The sequence below is a fragment of the Schistocerca americana genome, chromosome 5 (assembly GCF_021461395.2).
Source record: "Schistocerca americana isolate TAMUIC-IGC-003095 chromosome 5, iqSchAmer2.1, whole genome shotgun sequence".
Classification (NCBI taxonomy): domain Eukaryota; kingdom Metazoa; phylum Arthropoda; class Insecta; order Orthoptera; family Acrididae; genus Schistocerca; species Schistocerca americana.
In genome coordinates this window covers 673,583,069-673,605,643 of record NC_060123.1, presented here as the reverse complement: position 1 = coordinate 673,605,643, position 22,575 = coordinate 673,583,069, and the positions used below count along the sequence as shown (strand labels likewise).

The window sequence follows — 22,575 nt, the reverse complement described above, 5'->3', positions numbered from 1 at the left end:
ATCATCCCATTGTATTTTCCCTAACAGTTTTAGGGAAAATATTCTTTTCAAAAGTTCAATAATAATCAGTGCACCACCTTGCTCATTAGTATATTTGTGTCTTCCTGATTGCTGTAACATATTATTCACAGTAGATTACAGCATATAATGAAGACAACCAATTACAACAATTAAAAGTAAATATTTCCTCTTTATGTTTCGCTCATTATATGGCCACTAAAACCCTTCTCTTTTTTAAAATGATGATGTTTGATATCATCATCATCATATAATTATTTGGAAGTGTCCATTACTACTACTTTCTTTGCATTGTGTTACATGCAAAGCAGGAGGCAGTCTGAAACACAGCCAGTTTATACAAACTCAAAGGAATTAGAGGTATCACTATAGTGTGATAAAAAATGTTAAAATCAGTATACTTTCAGAGTCTGAAATATCACTGTGTACATTTTAAACTAAAACTATTTGGAAACAAATGTATATGGTTTGCAGGTAGATAACATTAACAAACATTATTCAAATGCCATATTTTTAATTTGCCCCTTTTACCTTATGATAAAACAATTTGTATTGCAGACGGTTTGTTCCATAAACAGTGGCACATGGTAAGTATTTTGCAACAGCAATTTGTCTGACAAGCTAAGTAAAACACTAACTTAATGTCACTGCAAAATTAGGAAAGACATGAAAGTCTAGTAAGTGCAATATTCAGGTCTTGTTACAAAAATACAAAACAATGATTAGAAGATGTATTAAAGCTGCCACAGTATCTGAACCATTTTACACCTTTGCAGTTTTATTTCCATAACATTACAGTTCAACTGCAGATGACAACAGCAAATGGTAAGATGATTTTTGTGAAAGCCTGCCTGTGGGTTGGCCTGGTCCAATGACAGTGTATGGGATATGACCAACAATGCCACAAGTGGCTTCCCTAAGCAGGACACTTGAAGGTAACTGTACTGTTCCCATTACCAGGCAGTTGACTTTCTGGATCTCACTTTCAGGTAGCGGTGAAATCACGTAGAGCTGTCTTTCTTGCATATCCACTCCACGAATAATACCTTAAAAAATATATATTAAAAAAATTAATGAAACAAAAGTACTTCTCAAATTGATATGTCCTACTACAAGATGATAATGGGAGATGTTATGCAGAAGTACAACAAAATGCAAAGAACAGTCCTACAGCAGGGCCTTTCAGTAAGATATTGGGAACAGCAAAGTTTATACATTGCTAGAGTTTGGGCAAAAATGACAAGATACTTAGCACATTTTTTCCAGAAGGAAACAAACAGAAAATTGATTTAGGAAAGGATAAATTGAGCTAAAAGTATTAGTTTTGCATAAATAATAACAGGAACATTAACAAATGTGCTCAAGCAAACAAAAGTATTCGGAATTGTGGGAAGATACAATGACAATATAATTAGAAAAATTATATAAAACAATAACAGTATAAAGAAGGTAAATCAGAAACTTAACACTGATGTCACATTTCATTTGTTAACATTATCACCAGCCATACAGGAGAGAAAAAGATTAATCACTTAAAGGCACCAATTGGCTTTAGAAGTGGATAGGTATATCATATTCGATCATTTGCAGTTCATAAATGTAATTATTGAATAGAGCAATGAATATGAATTACTACATGGTCTGGAGTTCATAGATTTGGAAAAAGCTTTTGACTCACTTTCAATTAAAGAGCACTTGCGAAACAAGGTAATTATCCAACTTGCATTAGTACACAGGTGAGTATACAGGATGAACCTGAAATCCACTGACAACACTCTGAAGGTTGTTCAGAGATATTTTACAAGTTTTCATACTACTAAATTGTTACCATGGAATCAGGTGTCAGTAGTAGGGTGCCTATTATATAAAGGCTTCCAGCGACAACAAAACTTTGATTTTCAATACTTCGTGAAATTACTGACTGAATTTGAAAATTTTAAATGATGTTATAATCTACTCATCAAGAGGTATAATCTTATGTTAAAAGTTCAACATATTAAGACAAGTATTACAATCAGAAACTTTGTGTTTGTCTTGAGGGAGGGTAATCGAGGCCAAGCAATGCCCGGACTGTATTCATGCATTATTTGAGACTTAATGACTTCCAACAACCTCTCAATTAAGATAAATATCCACATATCCCCCATTTCATGTGATGCAGCATGTATTCAAGGACATCATTGTCCTTCTCTCTCTCTCTCTCTCTCTGAGGGCGCGGGGGGGGGGGGGGGGGGGATGTAAGACATATAGCTTCATTGTTTGAGCAGAGTAGTTGTTTATCACAAAGAGATTACCATTGTAATTATTCACACTTGAAAACATTCTCTACTAATAGACAGCCCATGATGACCCGATTGCATTTTATTTCTAACTGACACATCCTACAAGATGTACTGTTCCATGAAAAATAAGTGATACTCTGTAACAAAATATTGTTTGAAGTAGTGATGAAGTCAGTTCAATTCAGTAAATATGGAAACATTGTACTGTTAATGAGTCTTTTGTTTTCAATGAAGAGCGAATTAAATTGGAAGATAAAGCTCACTTTTGATCACTCTTCTGGGCTGCATATCTTCTCCTGTCAAAAGTGGCAAAATTGCAGTCCCGTTTATGAAAGCTCTCCTGATTTTTTCTGCTGAAAAAATGTACTGAAAAATTTTAAATTACTTGACTTGATTCTGTTCTCGTTTGTTTCCTTTTTTGCCTGCACTGATCTTAGTGATTGTGGTCAGGATAACCAAAAGGTGGACTCCGATTGTTTTATTAGATTTTCACCCCATGTGCCAGTAACAAGTGGTATAATGTACTCATCGTAATAAAGAAGAAGGATCTCTTACTCAAAGTAAAGAATAGAAGTGTTAGTTTCACTTTCTGTGAATAGAACATATGGGACAATTGCACACATCCTTCTGCTCTTGGCATTCACTATAATTATTATACAAAAATCATGGCAGTTCAGCTATAAAAACTTGAATAGTGAATATTTTTTTGGGAGAGCCTATTTTAAAATTGCACTCCTGACATTACATTTCTATATAGAAAATTAACTCCCTCATAGTGCATTGGGCATTGTCATATGGTTTTTACTAGAGCATTAACATTTTTGGAAACTAATAAGTGGTTTTCCCTTTTCTTTGACATTATTTTATGTAATTAGAGACAAAAATACACATGCTGGGTACTTTACTGTTCTAAAAGATGCTAAATTTACTTTCTCAGTAAATATGAGGTTGTATCCAGTATTAAAAACAAGCATAAGGACAAAACTCACCAAAACCCAAGCACTGACAAACAGGAGCATGCAGCAGTATACACGGAAGATTTCGATCACTTGGCTGCAGCATTTCCCCTTTCTCACACATACAGAGTGCAACAAAACTGCCATTCATAACACTTAATACTGAGTTTGGGTTTATTGTTTCATGAGTAACACACAGTTTCAGATCTTTAAAGCTGCACCTGAAAAAATAAAGATATTGCTATAAAAACAATAATGGTGCTACTGAAAATGTTATGTAAATGAAAATTCACACATTGTATAATTACAAGGTAACAGTTAGGTAACATGAAAAAAGAAAAGGAATTCAGAATCTTGTAACAATGATGCTTATCATGGAATATAGTTTTCTATCTTTCGGGTTTTGATGTGGTTAACTATCATCTTTACACCAGCTCGGAATTAACTTCTTAGTGTTTGAATTTTCTGTTAGAGGTTCTGTTCTATATGATTTTGTCTTTCTGGAAGTATGTCATGAAATGCAGCATTCTCCTTGTTGAGATTTTCAGCATTTCTTTTCTAACTCTAGAAAAAGAATCCTCTGGTTTCAGAACTAGTAAGTGATTCTGCTGCACTAATTCTCCATGGTATTTCAGCAAAATAGATCATCATATAACATTCTTCAATGTACTTTAAAATTTGATTTATGTCTACAATATTCTGGTTCTAAAGTTTTGTTATCAAACTATTACTTATGGCCTGTTCTTATCTTAACTGCAAAGCACAGGTTCATATTAATTAGATATAACTATCTTGCAACATAATTGCCACTTGCACCTAAATATAGTGCTAAATGTAGTATTAGAAAGTCCTTAGTGGAATACAAATACGGAAAGGAATATTGTGGAGACATTGAGCGGTTGATAGGAACATAAACAAGACTAAAAATGTTGGTAAGCTTTCAGATGGAATTCCACAAAGCTATCTAGTACATCTCCATCTCCATCTCTCTCTCTCTCTCTCTCTCTCTCTCTCTCTCTCTCTCTCTCTCTCTCTCACACACACACACACACACACACACACACATATACACACACTCTCTCACACACACACACCTCTGCATGTAACATTATTCCAGCTCCCTATATTGTGCTCAGCTCAACTGAGGTCATGGGTTGTACCAGATGGAGTGGGTTCGTGGAGGGAGAGAGAGAAACAGCAAGGACACAGGAAAGTAATGTGGCACGTGAGGTGGAGGTGAGGACTTGCGAGGGGGAGACAGAACAGAGGAAGATGAAGTTGACAAACAGGTAGCTGTGGGAGTGCAATGAGTAAAGAGAGAGAGAGGGGGGGGGGGGGGGGGGGGTAGGCATGGGTACATGGGTAAAAGTGGTGTGGGGCAGCAGCTAGCAGAGACAGAGAGAAAGAGGACCATGGAATCGAAGGGCCTGTTGTAAGGAAAATAACCATTTTTGGTAATAGAGAGAAACTGATCTAAGAGGTGGAGAATCCAGATGGCACAGGTTATGAAGCAGCCACTGAAGTCAAGTATCTTGTGCTCAGTTCTGTATTCAGCCATTATGTGGTCAACTCTACTCCTTACCTCAGTTTGGCAGCGCCCAGTAATTTAGATGGACAATTGGTTAGTAATCATGCCCACTTAAAAAGAAGTGGGAAGGTGAGTGCCTCCCCAGCATCTCACTGTGTGCCACACGCAAATCTTCCTGCCTGTGGCATATGAGCTCAACAGTGCCACATTCCTATCCTGTGTGGTTGCTGCCTCTCCCCCAGGTAATGCGTGTCTGTGAAGACTGCTGACCTAGTATGCTGAAGATCTTACTAATGCCTTCACAGCAGTCAAGTTCCCGTGCCAGTACAATATATCTGTGAAGGTGTATGTGTACTCTGCAGTAGTTAGCTTTGAAGGTGGTCATTGTCTAAAAATTTAGCAGTATTCTTAGTCTTGTTATATGTCTTTCCTCAGAAAATACCTTAAAAAAAGAGAAAAATGCCTGTAATTTATAACTGCCAAAATGTACACCATAAAAATCAGAATGGGGGAAGAGACCAAAGAGCGAAGTCATTGGTCTCATCGGATTAGGGAAGCAAAAAATCAGGATTTGGTTTCTTGTAGGCGACTATGTACAGCTAATGCAATTGATGTCACTGCAGGGACAGCTTAACTCTGTGCCACTCTTAATTCAGTGAACCCATAAACGAGGTGCATGTAGGCCCACTCTTCATCTGTAAACCTATCCATAGTACAACTGTGTATCAGTATTAACATGCAACTAACACTGCCAGAAAACAAAACCCTAGACAGAAGCAGTACTGAATGCAAACCTGAGGAAATGAGTTAAGGAGGGCACTACTGTTGTCAACAACATGTGCTATTAGCAAATGGAAACAAGACATGCTACGCATACCCATTGATGTTTGCATTGTTTTCAGTGCAATACAGATACAAAGCTAATTAGAGCAAGAAACCAAACAAAATAAATGCAATAGCTCTGAAACAGGAGATGTGAGTTCCTTATACCAAAAAACTCAGAAAGTATCCCTGAACAACCCCTGAAAGTGTGGTATGTGTGTGTGTGTGTGTGTGTGTGTGTGTGTGTGTGTGTGTGTGTGTGTTTGTAATTCTGTCAGAGATGGTAAGGGATATGGAAGAGCAGCTGAACTGCATGGATATGTAGCACAGTAGACAAGGTTTGCCATTTGGGCAGTAAAATAACTGATGGTGGCTGAGGTCATACACACCACTGTCAGAACCTTAGAACATGAATATGAAAAGGAGTTAAAAGTGACTGCATGTTAAGCCCAATCAATGGAAAGAAAGATAGTTAAGAACGTGGGCTTACTCTTGGAGAAAGGTCCACACAATATGCTGTAGAGACAACTAAAAATTACATGTCCTTCCCCATAGAGGTACGATGGATAAAGGGTAAAACTCAGTCGACAGCCAACGCGTCATTTGCTGAAACTGCAGATAACTAAGACGGCATACATATATTAGAACATAGGTAGTTTAAAAAAGGGCATTCGATCAGGAAATGGCGAACTGTCAAAGATTGATGACAATGAGCACAAAGTGGTGGGGAATGGTGATTGCTAAAACGGTAGTGCCTACCGAGGGTGGAGGGTGCAGTCATCTGCAAGTTGCGGTTCATGTCAGCACCAATGATATCTGTCACTTGGGTTCTGAGGTAGTCTCAGTTCATACAAGTGGCTGGCAAGAGGCTGCTGGCCTTGCTCACAAGAAGCCAACAGAGCTCACAATTTGCTGCATCATTCCCCAAATCGACCGTGTTCTACCACTTTCTTCCTTTGTTGTTAATGTTTTACTACTGACACAACACTTCGTTCCGTGCTTCTGTGTAGTTAAGTCCATTTTTTTCCAACTTTTGTTACTTTCATTGTTTTCCAGCTTTTAGTACCTGCATTTTATGTGCTGTTTTATCTTCTTGTTTCATGTATTTTACTGATACTCGTCTCAATCTGTTTTTATGCAGGCACTAAAGACCTTCCTGTTGTGCGCTCATACAAACATTTCCATCCATCCATCCATCCATCCATCCCATCCATCCATCCATCCATCCTCTGGTTTGGAGTGAAGTGGAGAGCCTCAACCAAAGGCTCCATTCATTCTGTGATGGCCTTGGCTGAAGATTTCTAGAGTTGTGTTATGTGATGGAGAATTGTAGAACTCCCCCTGACATGTCAGGAATACACTACACGAAGGAAATGGCTACTTCGGTAGCAGAATACCCTTGGAGCGTACTTTTTTTTTTCTTTTAAAAAGGAAAAAAAAGGCTAGGCATTAGTTTGAGGTCCTCTGATGAACACTCTCCAGCTGATACGCAGAGAGTGAAATCAAATCCCATATGAAGTGAAGACCCTTCAACTGTCAAAATTTTGACAGTACAGAGTGCGTTCCGTAAGTAATGCGACCAATTTTTTTCTGATGCAACAGTACACCACAGAGTTGTAACCGGCTGGGCTAAGTGGATGGGGGTGTTAGCTTCAAAACACTCTTTGTCTCATTCAGCTGCGAGCTGCAGGAGTGTCAGGACATGCATTTCCGTCAACCCCGTTTTGAGTTTATGTAACACGGCACAATGGATCATTCTGTAGAGCAACAGTATGCTTTAAATTTTGCGTTAAACTTGGGAAGGCCGCCACCAAAATGTTTCCATTATTTCAGCATGCCTTTGAGAATGATTGCTTGTCCAAATCACAAGTTTTCCGATGGCACAAGTGGTTCATGAAGGGCTGAGAGGAGATCACCAACGAACCCCGCAGTGGACGGCCATCAACCACAAGAGTTGACGAAAATGTGATGCGTGTGGGCGACTGTTTGAACTCTGCCAGACGGCTGAGCCTCCAATTGATAGTTGTTTTTGGCATGTTTAGAGTTTGTGCTGTTTTCCGCATTGTGACTGAAGATTTGAACATGAGAAAGGTGTGTGCCAAACTCGTCCCAAAAGTGTTGACCAACGAACACGAGCACATGTGAGTGCTTCGGTGCCGAGAAATGTTGGAAATGTCTGAAAATGATCCGCACTTTTTAAACTCAGGTATGACTGGTGATGAGTCATGGATTTTTGAGTATGACCCTGAGACAAAAAGGCAGAGTTCAGAATGGCACACCCCATCATCACCCCGTCCCAAGAAGGCACGCATGAACAAGTCCAGGATCAAAACCATGCTCATTGTCTTCTTTGACGTCAGAGGCATTGTCCACCATGAATTCGTACCTACCGGAACTACATTGAACACAGCTTTCTACTTGGAAGTGCTCAAAAGACTGAAAATGAGGGTCTCGCACTGCTGAAGTGACATCAAGGACACGTGGAAAGTTCACCAAGACAATGCGCTGAGTCACAGCGCCTTCACTGTCAACGGCTTCCTGGCCAGGACCAAGACACCATTGGTTCCCCACCCTCCCTACGGTACTGACCTGGCTCCCGCTGACATTTTTTTGTTTCCTCGGTTAGAAGGAGTCATGAAAGGAAAACATTGGGACAGGACTGAAAGCATCCAGGCGCATGTTACATCAGCTCTAAAGGACATTCCGGAAAAGGCATTCCAGGATGCCTTCCAGGCATGGAAACACCGCCTCCAGAAACGTATCGCCGCAAGATGGTGCTATTTTGAAAATTTTTGAATATATTAAATAAATTATTTTTTATGAATTTGGTCGCATTACTTATGGAGCGTACCTTGTAAATTGTTGTGCATTTATATCAAAGTTCCTGAATTTACTTTACATCTAGGGTTGGGGTTGAGTTGATTTGGGGAGAAGAGACCAAACAGCGAGGTCATCGGTCTCATCAGGTTAGGGAAGGATGGAGAAGGAAGTCTGCCATGCCCTGTCAAAGGAACCATCCCAGCATTTGCCTGAAGTGATTTAGGGGAATCACGGAAAACCTAGTTAGGATGGCCAGACGTGGGATTGAACTGTCATCCTCCCGGATGTGAGACCAGTGTGCTAACCACTGCGCCATCTTGCTCGGTTACTTTACATCTAGGAACATAGTCACATTCAAGTTATTCTTGGAACAAAAGCTGTCTTAAACCTGAAGTAAGAAGCTCCAAAATATTTAGCAAGGCAGTGTGTGTGTGTGTGTGTGTGTGTGTGTGTGTGTGTGTGTGTGTATTTGAAATGACATAGGAGGGACAGTGTTCAGTGTAGTCACCAAAAACATTGTGTCTATCAAGGTCAAAATTTAATCTGACTGTGAAGTCATCTGGATTGATTAACAGGCCTAGGTGAACTAAAGTTAATTATTGGATGTTTTTACCAGTCACCCAACTGTAGAATCATTCAAAGAAAGTCTATGTACAGTAGTGTAGAGCTACCCAGATTGTGTAATATTAAATTGGAGGTGAATTTAATCTATCCAAGCATAGACTGGGATGTCTATGGATTCACTGCAGGTGTTGCAGACAGCCAGACTTATGAAGTACTTTTGAATATGTTTTCCGAAAACTGTCTTGAGCAGCTAGTTCAACAGCTCACACACAATGGAAATATTTTAGATCTTGTAACTGCAAACCGGCCTGACCTTGCCAAAAGTGTCAGTATAGAGACAGGGACTAGTGATCATGATATCATCATAATGGCAATGTCTACTAGTAAAGACCGATTGTGGTTTAATAATAAAATTCAGAAAAATTGAAGAAGTAGAGATTGTTGCATTTTCATTTAAAAAAAGAGCACATAAATGTCAACAGGCAAAAGTTAGTACAAATTTGTACACCTGTAAGAAGATCAATGGGCAAAACATACAACTTCCACACTCATATCTTAGCAATCAAAGGACTCTGTCCAGTCACTTGACAACCAGTCTGATGTGGTAATAGAAGAAAGCAAAAGGAAACCTGAAGTTCTAAATTTCACATTTACGAAAACATTTACATATAAGCATCATACAAAAATACCATTGTTCGACTGTCGCATGGACTCCAATACAGATAACATAGAAATAAGCATCCCTTACGTTGAGAAGCAACTGAAAGACTTGAAAACAATTAAGCTGCCAAGTCTGGATAGAATCCCAATTTGGTTTAACAGAGAGTACTCTATGGTACTGGCTCCTTACTTAGGTTGCATCTACTGCAAATCTCTTGCCCGGGTGACTCCCCTATACAAGAAGAGCAAAATAACGGACCCGCATAATTACAGACTAATTTCCTTAATATAGGTTTGCTGCAGAATTCTTGGACATATTCTCAGTTTGCATATAATAAATTTTCTAGAGAAAGAAAGGTTTCTATTCACAAATCAGCATGGATTTAGAAAGCATTGTTTGTACAACACGCAGCTTGCCCTTTTCTCTCATGATATTCTGCGAATTACGATAGATGGCAACAGGTAGATTCCACAGTCCTCGATTTCCAGAAAACATTTGTTATGGTGCCCCACTGCAGATTGTTAATGAAGAATTAGGCTCCCTGATATGTGAATGGCTCAAAGACTTAAGAAGTAATAGAACCTGGTACATTCGCCTTGGCGACAAATGTTCACCAGAGACAAGGGTATATCAGGAGTGCCCAAGAAAAGTGTGGTAGTACAACTGCTCATATTCTCTCTATACATAAATGATCTAACAGACAAAGCGAGCAGCAATCTGCAGCTGTTTGTTGATGATGCTGTGGTATAGAGGAAGATGTCATCGTTAAGTGAGTGTAGGGGGAGACAAGGTGACTTACTGGATACAATTTCTAGCTCATGTAATGAATGGTAGCTAGTTAGTTAGTTACTTTCATGTTCCATGGATCATTTTGCACAATAAATTATCATGATGTGGAACGAGTCATTTTAGATTCATATTGCAAATTAATTTGTACATCTATCTGGACTCCAAACATTACCACATTATTATTATTATTATTATTATTATTATTATTATTAATTCCCCCTCCCCCTCCCCCTCCCCCTCCCCGACATGAAAACAAGAAGTACAGATTGAGTCAGCAATTCCTACCTTTTACACACTACAAACACAGAAATTCTTCTACAGAATAGAAGGAGTTGACAAGGAGAAACTTTATCAATTTATTTTCAAAAATTACCTTTCTGCCTGTTAGATATTTTATATCACTGGATAAGTGGTCAAAAATTTTTGTTGCATCATTGTGCACCCCTTTCTTTTCTAAAGACAATCTTAATGTTGAGTATTGAATGTCATTTTTTCCTCTAGTAATCTAATTATGTACGTTACTGTTCCTTTTGAACTGTAGTGGATTATTTGCAACAAACTTCATGAGGGAATAAATATACTGTGAAGCAGTAGTCAAGAATGCCTAACTCCTTAAACAGATGTCTACAAGATGATTGCGGGTGAGCACCACATATTATCCTTACAGCATGTCTTTGGGCAATGAAGACCTTCTTTCTTAAAGATGAGTTACCCCAGAACATTATTCCATATGACATTACTGAATGAAAATAAGCAAAATATGTCAACTTGCTGATTTCTCTCTCTCCAAAATTTGTTATGATTCTAAGTGCAAATGTGGCTGAACTAAGTTGTTTTAGGAGCTCCAAAATGTGTTTTTTCCAATTTAAATTTTCATTAACATGGACACCTAAGAATTTCGAAGTTACACTTATCACTGGTGCAATACCCCTAGAGGTGCAGAACTGAATATATGTGTCTTTGTGAAATTCAGGATGAGACCATTCCAAAAACCAGTCAATGATACTTTTCAGAACTTTGTTCATCACTTCTTCCATTTCTGTGTGTATACTGGGAGTAATGAAAAAAAAAGTAAGTTAAAGCAGATGAGTAGGAAAGACAATCCTGTAACATTTGAATACAGCATTAGTAGTATGCTGTTGCACAGTCATGTTGATTAAATACCTAGGCATAATGTTGCAAAGCAATATGAAATGGAACAAGCACGGCAGCAGAGAAAGTGAATGGTGAACTTCGGTTTATTGGGAGAATTTTAAGACAGTGTAGCTCACCTTCACAGGAGACTGCGTATAGAACACTATTGCGACCCATTCTAGAGTAGTGCTCAAGTATGTGGGATTCCCACCAGACAGGTTAACGGAAGACATTGAAGCATTTCAAAGGTGTGCTGCTAGAGATGCTTTGTGAACTAAAATAGGAATCTCTGGAGGGAAGACAATGTTTTTCTTGTGAGGCACTATTGAGAAAAGCAGAAAATGTATTTGAGGCTGACTACACAATGATTCTACTGCCACCAACATACATTTTGCTTAAGGATCACAAAGATAAGATGAGAGAAGTTAGGGCTTGTATGGAGGCACATAGACAACCATTTTCCCATTGCTCCATTTGTAAGCGGAACAGGAAAAGAAATGGCTAATACTGGTATGAAGTACCCTCTGCCATGTGCCTTATGGTGGCTTATGCAGTATATATGTAGATGTAGAAGAATGCTGGAGATTAGATGGGTCTAATGAAGTACTGGAAGGACTTAATAGCACAACCTGACTAAAAGTAGGGATCTGTGGATAGGATACATCCTGAAGGACCAAGGAATTGTCAGTTTGGTAATGGAAGTAAGTGTGGGAGATAAACTTTGTAGAGGGAGACCAAGGGTTGAGTAAAGCAATCACGTTAAAATGGATGTATGTTGCAGTAGTTATGCAGAGATGAAGAGGCTTGGGGCAGAATAGGCTAGTATGGAGAGCTGCAGCAAAGCCAGTCTTCATACTGTTGATCATAACAACATATTTAGAACAGGATTTCATTTCTGCCACTTTTATTTTAAGCACATTTATATGTGAAGCACATTTATATGTGTTACCTGTACAGTCTTACAAATACTTGCTGATCTTTAGTAATAATAGCTGTTTATTTAATCTTTAATGTAATTTATGATTACAATCCGGTGGCTCACAGATCAATAATAATACGGAACTGACATTATTACAATGAAAACACAGAAAGCACACAAATATATACTAGAGACTATGCATGTATTTACATCATTCCTTTACATGGGTGTTTTCCTGGAGCATTTCTTTTTCTGTTTGCCTGTCACCTCTCCAGTCTGTCTCCACCAACACATTCTGTCATTTTCTGATATCAATTCTAAGTCTCGCATTCCTCCTTTTTTTCATTTCTAATTGTCAGGACATGTTTTTGACCTGAACAATAATAAATGTATGTCCTCTCCTATTCTCGTGTTTTCAGTTAGCTGGCAGTGCTGAGAAGCTGCAACATTTCAATGAGTTGCATACGTATCAACTTCTCCTGTAGTGTTGAAACACTGAAGATGTCCCCCTATATATACACAACAGGTAGCTTGCCTTGTGTATGCAGGCGTCAAACAGGGAATGTGTCAAGTATAGCGCATTAGTAAATAGTGTGCAGCTACTGTTTAGACATGACAGAAGTTATGGGTAGCGTAAAATGTAAAACTAGATTAGAAGAGGAAAACAATCTACAAAGAAAAATTCATTAAAGAATAATAAACAGAAATAAAATGAAAAAAAGAAAATGGAGAAAAAAGAGAAACAGAAAAATGTAGGATAAACAAATTGCTTTATCTTCTGGAGTTCGGTGAAACTGTGCAGTGTGGGAGGACTAAATGACTCATGTAGTACTTTGTCACTCTTGTTTATTGTATTTTGGCACTCTTGTTTATTGAGATATACTGCAGAGCAATGTTTCTCAACCTTTTTCAACTCAGTTCCCCTTACCACATTGAAATGAAAGTCAGTCATTTCCACGGTAGACAGTTTGATTGTGCCTATTAATGTGCTGTGCCAGTTTACTGTGGTAATCCAAGGTCATTTAGTGTAGACATATAACCTAGTAAACAACTCCTGTGGTTGATTCTTCATTAGCTTACACTGACCCATTTCTTCTCTATATTGGCGTTTGTTACACTTATATCCCCTTTTTTTAGTATTTACTTATTTACCCTCCCATTCCCCATGAGAACCAGTCCCCCCCACCCATCTCTCTCTCTCTCTCTCTCTCTCTCTCTCTCTCTCTCTCTCCCCCTCTTTCTTTTCCATTTTATCCCTTCTTTCTTTTGATTCATTATTCTTTAATTCCATTATTAATTCCACTTTTCATTTCCTCTTACCAACCCAATCTAAAAAGAAGGTAGAATACTGTCCTTTTAATCTGTATTTTTAGTGATATTACTCTCCACCTACCCTGAATACAATCTCCCCCATCAAATTCAGCTTTCCTTCCTAAGGAAGGCACCTATTGTGCCTAAAGCTAGAAAAGCTGTGCTCTATTTTCATGTAATCCTATCAGCAGTAATAGGTGTTGTGACTCCTTTTAGTAACTATCTGGTTTTTCTTCTCTCTCTGCAATTTTAACAATCTCCTGTGTTGAACTTTCCTTTTTCTAAAATTATAACGTACTATGTTCATACAAAAATGTGGCATGTAAGTAGAAACAGGTCAACTGCCAAAAAATGTAAATTAGAATTATTGGTGAACTGCTGGAACTGCCAAGGCCAACAACATATATTCTGATACAAGTGCCACAACATTGGGAAAGTGTTTACAGCATTTGAAAGATAACATTCATTCTAGCACAACAACATTGATGTTCAAATATTGTGTGTGTGTGTGTGTGTGCGCGCGCGCGCGCACGCACGTGCGCACGCATTTAATAATTTACTTTTTCCCTCTTTAGGGTTCCTGTAAATGCAAACAGCTTTCACATGGCCAGACACTTAAGTTCTTGAATGATTTCTACTCGCTACAGGATACAGTGAAGCAAAATTCCTATGCAATGTCTCACAGATGTGTCTGCAAAATGATAAGGCAGAGACCCAAAGTAAATAATGGTGCTTATGAAACTGCTCAGCTGTCTATGTAGGAAGGTGCTGAACAACTGGTAATACCATAGACAAAAGAAGTAAATATGCGCTACACATTGGCTGATGGTGAGGGATCTGTAATACAAGAATGTAAAGGAAAATTTTGTGAGGTTCTTGGTTTGACAAAAAGTAGAATTCATACATTAACACATTTAAAGAAGAGTATTGAGACTCTGTGAAGACAGTCTCACTACTCATCATTTGTCAAGTGACAACTGAGGTGTGATTCCATAATAAATGTCAACTACAACATGTCACCTAGTAGATGATTCTGAATCTTGATTCCTAGCAGTGAATTATTCACTCTTAAGAGTTTGTTTTGCCATGTACCTGAGGGGGGAGGGGGGGGGGGAGGGGGGGGGGGGAGCAATTTTTTTCCTCACATACATGCACTCACCTGATGCTGAGAGCTGGGGCAGTGAGCTAACCTATGATTTGATTGATTTGTTATGCCTACTCACAATAAATCTAAAGAAATCTTTTTCATACTCCATACATAGATTTGTACTGGTATTACAATTACACCGTAAAAATCTCAGTTCATTATCGGCATCACTTTTGGAGGTATAAAGTTTTACCTAGAATCCATAATAACTTTCCTGGTAGTACAATAGTAGAGCTAGGGGTTGTAATGTATTCATTTATAATCTTGTATAAAACTATAACCTAGGAGTCAGTTCATAGTTTTTCTAGAATTTTTTTTTACTTTTGTTAAAATAGTTTGATAACAGTAATCACCTAAAAATTCTTAGTTAGTTATGTTTTTTGGGGGGGTGGGGGCGAGAGAAAGAAAGAGAGAGAGAGAGAGAGAGAGAGAGAGAGAGAGAGAGAGAGAGAGGACATCCATAAAGTGTGGACGTTTTATTACAAAACTGTGCAAAATTTTTGCGTGGGGAAATTCTTGTGCAATCACGAATCCTGTGACGTATGTCCATCAAGCATTCTTTTATACAAAAGCAGACACAAGAAAAGTTTGATGTTGATGTTTTCTCTGCTGCACCCATATAAATATACTACACACACTTTAAATCAGTTTCTTACATAGCTTTGCCCTGACAAGTACCATTCTCTGTTAGGTCCATTTATATCACCCTTATCTTAAAATTGCACTGTTGTACCGTACCACACAATGTTGCTTTCCTGCCACACATTGTTGCTTTCCTGACAGGGTGTTTACAGGCATGGTCTTTCCAACCCACAGCCCATTGCACTCCCTTTGCTGCAAACTTGTCTCAATTAAAAAGCAATTTATTTCACACATCAGCCACACAGTGGTGCCTCATTGTGCCAGGCTGTAGTTATTACAATTACCATCAAACAGGCATGACTTTAGCAAATCCCCCCCCCAGCAAACCTTTCCAACTTGTGGAAACGTTAAGTAATTGTATTTGTAAAACTATAAAAATAAAGATGTGCGAGTTATACGAGTTATATGTACATACTTATGCATTTAATTTCTTATTTCTGACTTATAAAGAGACAGAATTCAGACTGCAGGAAAGTCTGATTCTGGCACCGCGCACGGGTTTTGCAACTGCTTTCCCAATGTCACAGTGAAGGGGATATATCAATCGTTTTATTTAAATTAAATTTGGTTTCATAAATACAGGCTTTCTTTTATACATTGTTTTCTATAATTACACTGGATGCTATAGGGATTACTGTGAGTACTGGAGAGCTGGAGCTCTTCTGGTTGGATGCGTAGATCATCAGCCTATGGGAATTAAGCATTTCCTGTGCTTAGTGCTGGTGCTTTGTGCTGTAGTTCTGTCTCCAAGGTCGCTCAGGGACCGTCATACTTTGCAGCTCAATGTGGAACCACGCCACACAAATTTTTGTTAAGATGAAGAAAATGGTGTGTTCTGTCAGTTCTTTTATCCTAGTTGTGAAGTAACTACAGTTTTGAATGTTTCAGTGAAAGTTTGAGAATTCTGAGCTTGGAAGTTACTTGCGTGTGAACTTCTGGTCATATTTCAACTCCACGTGGCATGTTTCTTGAATACTTCAGGACATCTTTTTAAGAAGATCAATGAACGACTTGCTGAAGTAACTTGAGAATAACTGTGGGTCAGTAACTGTGCAGGATGTGAATACTGTTCAGGTTGGAGCAGTCAACTTCTAGCTTCTTATGTATGAAAACTAGTGGTGAAAACAATAGTTTCAGCAGTAAATATGGACTTGATAGCCATTTATCACTTGTTTTGGAGGCAATAAAGCCTGATTAATTGAATTTTAAACCATTTTACACTAATTATTTAGAATCCTGCATGCCGAATATTTTTATGAACTTACAGGCACTGCCTCCAAGCCTGAGTTATGCGAAGTTATGCAGAACAAAAATAAGATGATTATGTTTCTGTGGGTTTACCTGGCAGTAAAGGGTTATTTTATGGAAACAGAACACAACATTTGGTGAAAGGACACTTTTTAATGTCTTGCGATTGTGATTTTGCCCACATTGAGAAATGAAAGAGGCTAGCTGTGTGTGAAGTTCCAAAATATTTAGTTTGCCTCATAACTGAAACTATGCATACAACACCACTCATAGTGACTGTTATGCTGGAAACAGATTTTTAAGGCTTTTAAGTCAAGTGTTGAAAAACATAAGAATTTCACCAACATGCATATTTCAAATGTACAGTGGATAGACTGACTGCTGAATAGGTAGAGGTACTGCAAGTTTGATCAACTGTTAATGCAACTGAAGAGTTCAGAGAACTTCATATCTTGAGGAGGAATGTGAAGCCTTCTGATCTTCAACAGGTCCAGCTGGAAACACAAGCATATGAATTTAGGTCATCTGAAGAAAAGAGAAGGGATTTAGCTAAAATGACATTGAAAGAGAAGTGACGTTAGGAGAACCTTGTAAAATGAGTGAAAATGGGCATCATTGCAATTGTGTTGTTATTTATGTTAAAGCCATTGCGGACAGTACATCACAATCAGATTTTGTATTATTTTGTTCTTAAAGCCACTTATTCAGAGTAAAACCTGTACAGTTTTCATGTTTGTATAAAAGTTCCCCAACTTTTATGCTGCTTTTTATAAGTACTATAAACATTTCACTGATTATCTCCAAATCAGTGTTTGGGAGCTTGACACATTATTTACTTACATGCCACAAATATTATCCAAGCTTTTCTTTGTAATCAGCAAAGATTATTTAATTATAATTTCTGTTTACACTAGGTTCATACCATATGCTGGCTCCTGAAATGAATGAGCTATATTTTCAAACACTTTTCAGGGCACTGGATAAAATATTATAGTAACATCAATGTCCATATAAGACACTTGCAAAAGGTACAGCTCTTCCAGTTTCTTTAAAAAAAATGGTATCCCTTATTAATAAAATAAATCAATTTCTTTAAAATACTCACACATAAGGCACTAGCTCTGTTAAGGAGTAGTTTGGGGGCACAGTTATTCCACTCAAATAGGACATGATAACAACCTCTCGCATTGTCCGAGAATCTAGACCCCTGAAACCAAAATTTAAAAAAATCAAAATAATACATTGTTTGACATAAATATAATGTTTTGATGGCATGTAATTAGTTTTTCCTATCGGTTATATGTTAGGTTTTGGAGCAAAAGAGCTGTTTATCACATCTTGGTGATACAATTTATTTCCAACACAAACACATTACCTCTCAATTATCTTAAAAAAAATGTTCTAAGCCACTAATGTTTCAAAATGAGCATACTATTCACATGCTCACCACAACAAGCACAGTCCGGATAATACCTGAAAAAGTCTACACTAATTTCGCAGCACTCAGATTACATCTCACAAACAAAAATTACTATTTTTTGTGTGTTGGAATATGTGGCATAGCATTAGACTAATTGTGATTGTGGATGTTAAATTATCATCTCTGTCATAACTGGTAATCAGTTTTTTAATAATATTTTTCACCGTCAAGCTTGTATCAACTGAGCAACCACTTATCAGATGCTCTGTTTAAAAATTCAGAAAAAAGATAATAGTAAAAAACTAGGAAAAGTGTACTACAAAATTAAACTAATTTCTATACACAATTACAAGCACTTGAATACATTAGATGGTAACAAGTCACTCATCAAAATAAAAGTTGCATACAGTAGTTAGTTTGAGTTTGTAATTTAGTTTCCTAGTATTTTACTGTCCTTATTTGCCTTTCTTTTTAAACCACTATCCAACGGTGATTTGCTTGGAAATCACAACCAGATAAGACTGGAGCCTGAAAAACTCAGCTTTTTAAGATGGCCTAAAGCATGCTGCTGGTAGCCTATAATGAATATTACCAATTCCAATTGAGGGGCACTTCAAACCTCCACAACTACAAACAAAAAAGACCTGCTGGTAGCAGAAATAGATATTAATGGTCATGCACTATTTATATTGTTAGTATCGAGCATACATAAACTTTAATATCTAATGGAAGCACCCAACACAGCACAATCTACAGTGTGACTAAAATCAATTATCTTAAGACAGAAATAATGAACAACCAGCAATTTAATGGAACATTGTTTAAATTAACAGTGAAGTTATAAAATCAGTTACTGAGCTTTTGCATTTATTACACTTGAAAACAACAACTAGACAAACAGGAAATAAATATACATAAAAATAAAAGTATCACAAAAGGCTTTCAGTAAGCTAAGCAGAGTTTTCACAGCAGTGATTTTCTTGTGTCTGAAATAGAAAATCTACAATTAGTTTGAATTATCAGTTTGGTTTACAGCAGTGAGACATGAACTTTTAATATGAAAACTATTCAAAATCTGAGGATTGTTCAATGAGAAAAAGAGATACACCTATGTCACCATCGTATCTCTGGCAAAGATTACTATCAATGTGTTCTCCTGTAGGATCAACTCGAGGAACACATCTCAACAGACACGGAACAAGTCAATACATGAAATTGTAACAGAAAAGTAATAATAGATAAAATAAAATGTTTATGAATCCTAAAAATACAACAAGCTATAAGATTATATAAAGTCAACAATGTAACATGGAAATTAGCTTAATTTTTCTAGTAACTCCTCGACAGGATAGAAGAAGTGACCCATGAGCAAACTCTTCTGTTTGGATTTTAAAGCATGTGGATTACTTTTGAATCCTTGTGGCAGCTTACTGAAAATGGATGCAGCAGAATACAGCACATCTATCCCTACAAGAGTCAAGGAGATGCAATGCAAATACACAGTGGATTTTCTGTGTAGTATTAACTGAGTGAAAGCTGCTAATTCTTGGGAATAAGCTGATATTGTTAACAAGCAATATTTTGCAGAATATATATGCATATTGGGAGGCCAATGTCAAAGTACCCAGAGTAATGAACAGGGGTCGACAACAGGTTCATGAACTTACATCACTTATAGCCCAAACTGCCTTTTTCTGATCCAAAAATACCCTTTGACAATGGGAAGTGTTACCCCAAAATATAACATCATACATCATAAGCGAATGAAAATAAGCAAAGTAGACTACTTTTTATATCAAACTATCACTTACTTTAAAACAATGGAAAATCCAGGATGGAACATAAAAATATTATGAGAAGGAAAGTTGCTATTTACTCTAGCATATAGCAGACATACTGAGTTGCAGATAGGCACAAAAAAATAACTCTCACAATTAAAGCTTTCGGCCACTGGCCTTGCTCAACAATAGCCCCCCCCCTCCCCCACACACACACATACACAAATGCAACTCACACACGACTGCAGTCTAAGGCAGCTGAAACCACACTGCAAGCAGCAGCACCAGTGCATGATGGGACTAGCAACTGGATGGGGGTAAGAAGGAGGCTAGGGCGGGGTGGGGGAGAGACAGTACGGTGGGGGTGGCGAACAGTGAAGTGCTGCAGGTTTCATAGAGCTTATGGGAGAGTTGGGATTGGGGGGGGGGGGGGGGGGGGAGCGAAGTAGCAGAAAAGGAGAGAAATAAAAAGACTGCGTGTGGTGGTGGAATGATGGCTGTGTAGTGCTGGAGTGGGAGCAGGAAAGGGGCTGGATTGGTGAGGACAGTGACTAACGAAGGTTGAGGCCAGGAGGGTTACGGGAACGTAGGATGTATTGCAAGGAAAGTTCAAACCTGTGCAATTCACAAAAGCTGGTGGTGGTGGGAAGGATCCATACGGCACAGGCTGTGAAGCAGTCATTGAAATGAAGGAAATCATGTTTGGCAGCGTGTTCAGCAATAGGGAGGTCCACTTGTTTCTTGGCCACTGTTTGTCAGTGGCCATTCATGTGGACAGATAGCTTGTTGGTTGTCATACCTACATAGAATGTAACACAGTGGCTGCAGCTTAGCTTGTATACCACATGACTGGTTTCAGAGGTAGCCCTGCCTTTGATGGGATAGGTGATGTTAGTGACTGGACTGGAGTAGGTGGTGGTGGGAGGATGTATGGGACAGGTCTTGTATCTAGGTCTATTACAGGGGTATAAGCCATGAGGTAAGGGATTGGGAGCAGGGGTTGTGTCAAGGATGGACAAGTATATTGTGTAGGTTCAGTGGATGGCGGAATACCACTGTGGGAGGGTTGGGAAGGATAGTGGGCAGGGCATTTCTCATTTCAGGGCGTGACAAGAGGTAATCTAAACCCTGGTGGAGAATGTAATTCAGTTGCTCCAGTCCTGGGTGGTACAGAGTTACAAGGGGATGCTCCTCTGTGCCCAGACAGTGGGATTTTGGGAGGTGGTGGGGGAATGGAAAGACAAGGCATGAGAGATTTGTTTTTGTACAAGGTTGGGAGGATAATTATGGTCAGTGTAAGCTTCAGTGAGACCCTCGGTATATTTCAAGAGAGACTGCTCATCACTGCAGATGCAACGACCATAGGTGGCTAGGCAGTACGGAAAGGACTTCTGGGTATGGAATGGGTGGCAGTTATCGAAGTGAAGGTATTGCTGGTGGTTAGAAGGTTTGATATGGATGGAGGTACTGACATAGCCATCTTTGAGGTAGAGGTCTACATCTAGGAAGGTGGCTTGTTTTGTTGAGTAGGATCAGGTAAAGCAAATGGGGGAGAAATTGTTGAGGTTCTGGAGGAATGTGGATAGGGTGTCCTCACCTTCGATCCAGATAGCAAAGATGTCATCAGTGAGTCTGAACCAGGTGAGGGGTTTAGGATTCTGTGTTTTTAGGAAGGATTTCTCTAGATGGCGCATGAATAGGTTGGCATAGGATGACGCCATGCGGGTGCGCCCATAGCCATACCCCAGATTTGTTTGTAGGTAATGCCTTCCAAGGAGAAATAATTGTGGGTGAGTGAGTGTGTGTTCGTGGCGACTAGGAAGGAGATTGTTAGTTTGGAATCCATCAGGCATTGGGAAAGGTACTGTTCAATAGTGGTAAGGGTAATAGGTCGAAGGTGTTGGTCTACAAGAGCAGAAATTCTCTGTGCTGCATTCTACGTAGGCATGACTACCAAAAAGCTGTCTGTCTGCATGAATGGCCACCGACAAACTGCGGCCAAGATACAACTGGGCCACCCTGTTGCTGAACACACTGCCAAACATGATCTCCTTAATTTCAATGACTGCTTCACAGCCTGTGCAATATGGATCCTTCCAACCAGCACCAGCTTTTCTGAACTGCGCAGTTTACCTGCAATACATCTAACATTCCTGTAACCCACCTGGCATCAACCTTCGTTGGTCACTGTCCTCACCCATCCAGCCCCTTCCCTGTTCTCATTCTAGCACCACACAGCTCTCATTCCACCACCACACCCAGTTTTTTTATTTCTCTCCTTTCCCACTACTTCCCTCCCCCCCTCCCCACCTGTCCCCTGCCCACCGTATAACCTGCAGCAACTTCACCGTCCACCACCCCCACCAGTGGTTTCAGTTGCCTGAGACTGTAGTCGATGTGTGTGTGTGTGTGTGTGTGTGTGTGTGTGTGTGTGCACGTGTATGTGTGTCTAATTGTTGATGAAGGCCAATGGCCAAAATCTTTAATTGTGAGAGACTTTTTATTGTGCCTACCTGCGACTCAGCATCTCCGCTAT

General features: G+C 38.9%; 1 protein-coding gene across 1 annotated transcript in view; it reads right to left on the bottom strand.

Moving 5' to 3' along the window:
• Window positions 1–515: 515 nt before the first annotated feature.
• LOC124615519 (polynucleotide 5'-hydroxyl-kinase NOL9) overlaps window positions 516–22,575 on the bottom strand; it is a 72,320-nt gene continuing 50,260 nt past the window's right edge. The window contains exons 6-8 of the mRNA XM_047143480.1: window positions 17,947–18,048; window positions 3,290–3,477; window positions 516–1,064 (exon numbers count right to left, since the gene is read on the bottom strand). Of these exons, the coding sequence (XP_046999436.1) occupies window positions 811–1,064; window positions 3,290–3,477; window positions 17,947–18,048 (544 nt within the window). The 3' untranslated portion in view covers window positions 516–810. The remainder of the gene's footprint in view (window positions 1,065–3,289; window positions 3,478–17,946; window positions 18,049–22,575) is intronic.